At 31.6% G+C, this 3,863-nt stretch overlaps 1 protein-coding gene across 4 annotated transcripts in view; it reads right to left on the reverse strand.

Moving 5' to 3' along the window:
• Positions 1 to 3,863, reverse strand: part of LOC107609469 (cytochrome P450 714A1) — a 46,212-nt gene that overhangs the window by 2,174 nt on the left and 40,175 nt on the right. For 3 of the 4 annotated variants that reach the window (XM_021107585.1, XM_021107586.1, XM_021107587.1), the window contains 2 exons: positions 2,643 to 2,869; positions 1,816 to 2,069 (listed from right to left, as the gene is read on the reverse strand). In XM_021107585.1, the coding sequence (XP_020963244.1) occupies positions 1,816 to 2,069; positions 2,643 to 2,869 (481 nt within the window). Of the gene's footprint in view, positions 1 to 1,815; positions 2,070 to 2,642; positions 2,885 to 3,863 lie in introns of all 4 variants that reach the window. The other variant, XM_021107584.1, reaches the window with a different exon arrangement.

Consider the following 3,863-nt stretch of genomic DNA (forward strand, 5'->3'; position numbering starts at 1 on the left):
TTATTAATTAAAAATAATTTAAGTATACAATTAATTAGTGACAACCTGTTTTATATGGGTATGAATAATATTATTTTGGAAAAGTATAGGTAAATAATGAGAATATTAAACAATATGAACAATGGATATGTTGAATGTTTAATTTAAGAGAAAAACTATGCGTACAAGCGATTAGGGCTTGTAAGTATTACAAGTCAATTAAACTCTAATTCCCAAAATTCGCTGCAAGTGCTACATTCCTTACACGCGCTACATCCCTTCTTCTTCTCCTTTTTTTTCGATCGTTCTTTTCTCCCTCTTTCTCACTGGTTTGTTCTTCGTCGTTGACGTTAGTTCCTCCACATACTGTTACGGCACGTTTTCATTGCACCTTCTTCTTCTTGCTGCACGTTCTTCTTCCTCTTCCTCTTCTTCTTCCTCTTCCTCTTCCTCTTCTTCTTCTTCTTTTCTTCTTCTTCTTCTTCTGCACGTTCTTCTTCTTTCTTTTTCTTCTTCTTGCTGCACCTTCTTCTTCTTCTTCTTCTTCTTTTTTCGTTATTCTCGATTTCTATTATTTTTTGACATCAAGCTCTGAAATCGTTTTTGAAGAAGAAGTAGCAGAAGATGAGGAGGAGAAAGAGAAAGAGTTATGAATTATGCATGATTTTGGGTGTATTTTCTTAAATCTTTTGGGTGTATTTTCTGTAATCTTTTGGGTGTATTTCTATAATCATTTGGGTGAATTCCTGTAACCGTTTGGGTGTATTTCTGTAATCTCTTGGGTGTATTTTATGTAATTGTTTGGGTGTATTTCTGTAATACTTGCCATTTTTTCTGAAATGAAAAATACACCCATAGATATCAGTCAGATATCACTCAAATATACCAAAATGATTACAGAAATACACCCAAAGGATTACAGAAAATACACTCAAACGGTTACAAAAATTCACCCAAACGATTATAGGAATACACCCAAAGGATTTAAGAAAATACACCCAAAGGATTTAAGAAAATTCAGAACTCTTTCTCTTTCTCCTCCTCATCTTCTGCTGCTTCTTCTTCTTCAAAAACGATTTTACCATGAAAAATCGAAAAAAAAAGAGAAAACAGAGAGAAAAGACGTAATAGAAGAAGAAGAAGAAGAAGAAGAGGAAAACGAGGAAGAAGAACGTGCAGAAACGAAAGAAAAGGAGAAGAAGAAGAGTAAGAGGAAGAAGAACATGCAGCAAGAAAAAGAAGAATTTCAGAAACCATGAAAATCGAAAAAAAAAAAACGAAGAGGAAGAGGAAGAGGAAGAGGAAGAAGAAGAAGACAAAGACGAAGAAGAAGAAGAAGAGAAGAAGAAGAAGAAGACGAAGAGGAACTGTTTGAGTGGGGCGCGTGTAGTTACGCTTCATTCAAAATGAGTTAATGCGCGTGTTAATGAAGTTTGGGCTGATAACTTGTAAAACTTGTACGGCCTTTTTACTTGTATGTGTAGCAGGCCCCTTAATTTAATAGATATGTAGATAATGATGTTGATTATTTTTAATTGGATGGTTATTCTTTTTATTCGATTTATTCAAACACAGTTAACAATAGCTGGATGTTCAATTCACTAGATGTACAGATTGGTTATCTTTATTAGGGTTTAGGAAATAATTTTGGGATGGAATATTTTTTTACTTTATTAGATCAATTTTAAAATCCATTATTCACATTATTTACAAAAGTTATTATCTACCTAGCAAAACCCTTCTTTTTATCTGTCCTAAATTTTTTAAGATAGATAGTATCATCACAAGTACCAAACAAAGATGAGTATAAATGCACGGTATTATACTATTATTTACCGGAAACCGTTGAGACCAAAGAGGAAGCCACCCTGGTCAGACATAGTCTTCTGAAGTTTTCTAAGCTTTGAGAATAGATCCTTTCCTTTGAAATATGAATGTCCAAAGCAAACCCTTGAAATAACATCAGCAGAGAAGTCCCTCAAATCTGCATCAACTTTAACTTCTGCCAAGCCAGTGCCAGTGCCACTAATCAATTCCTCCCACTTTCTTAGTAATGGTTGTGCTGACTCTATCATTAACCCCACCATACCCTACCAACAACAAAAGAAAGTGATGAACAAGGCCAAGAGATTCATCTATATACCAAAAAAGTAAAGGAAAAAACATGCTACCACAACTGTGCATTAACAGACCTATATATGACATTGATATATGCAAACAACTTTATATGGGCAATACAAAAAGGACAGCCTAGTGGAAAAACATATCGTATTAACGCAGGATTTAAGGAAGGACCGTGTTCAAAGGGCGTAGTGTTCAAAGCCTAACTTAATAATTATATATAATTATATCAGTAGTTATTTTCACGGTTTGAATTCGTGACCTTGACGTCAGATAGAGACAATTCGTGACCTTTAGTACGAGAGATATCATTTATGATACTGTCTAATCTCAAAGAAGTTACTGTAATATACCCTAAAGATTACACTAAGAACTTAATGGCAAAATAACATTTCGTAATAAAACCACTAGTAGTTGAAGTGTAAAAAATCTAATCTTAGTGTAAAATACAAATAAAACTAGATAATATTATGATTTATGAAATATTATTGATTATTAAACAATAATTGGTGTTGTATGTTATGCATGCATATAATATATACCTTTACTTTGTCCATGAAAAACTCAGCTGCAACAAGTTTCCTCTGGTTTGCCCAACTATGACCATTGGCTCTCAAAATGCCATTACCCAGCAATGGTGCAAGCTTGTTTGTTATGTAAGTAGGCTTACCCAAATCCAAAGTTATAGACTGATTCATTTCTGTCACGAGCTCTGGGTTGTTCACATATAAGTGTTGCTTCATCCCTGTGGAATATGTGTACACTTGACCTGGAATAAAATAATCTTGTGTTTCTTATTGAACTAACTATACATTTATGATTTATCATACATATCTAATTGTTAAATGTTAGATAATTAATACATATTATGTGATGTTTGATTCGTCATGATCACCTTAACTTTCCAGAGAAGAGACTAGTGTTCTACATATTAAAGAGATTAATGTCTCATTTTATAAAATTAAAGCTGAAGAAAATTCATTTGTATTCAATACACACAAAAATATTATATATAACTAGTTCCTCAAGACAACCAACTTGAATTGGTCGATTAGTCAGTTTACTCGTCTATTTAAACAAGTGTCAAAAATTTGAATCCCGCCTTATGCATACAGCAACCCATTGGCCAGCGACAAGACTTGTCAGATTAGGAAATATCGTGAAAAAAAAAAAACTATTTTATTTATTTAAAATTTTTTATCTAAAAATAATTTTTTTGTCAAATATTTAAAAAAAAATAAAAAATAAACGAGTCAACCCATTTTGCAAGTCAAATGGGCTATAATCCGAATTAAAAAATTACAGTCCATAATATATAAAATGAACATAAACAGACCTGTCCATATAATTCGTGAGCTTAGATGGACTAATCTGATCCATTTGACTATCCTATTTAAAGGTAAGTAAAACATATTTTGATGTTTAAGTTTTTAATACATTCATTATATATTTATCAAAATAAAATATAAAAATTTCCATTTTTTATAATTTTAATATGTATTACATATATTAGCTAACTCTGAATAAATTATAAAAACATAACCAAAAATTCAGAAATGCGATCATCATGCATGCCTGCATGTCTTTTCAAAAAGAATACCTCACTAATAAGGTTGCACCATTATCGGCTATGATGCTTTTCTAAAAGAAACAAAAATTATTATGCTATAATGAGCTAGCTTCCAAATTAGTATAGCTATAAAAAAGCGATGAGCACCATATTTTTATATTAAAAAATAGAATATAATTATGCATTTATTTTA

This window comes from Arachis ipaensis, chromosome B07 (assembly GCF_000816755.2).
Source record: "Arachis ipaensis cultivar K30076 chromosome B07, Araip1.1, whole genome shotgun sequence".
In the NCBI taxonomy this organism is placed as follows: Eukaryota; Viridiplantae; Streptophyta; class Magnoliopsida; order Fabales; family Fabaceae; genus Arachis; species Arachis ipaensis.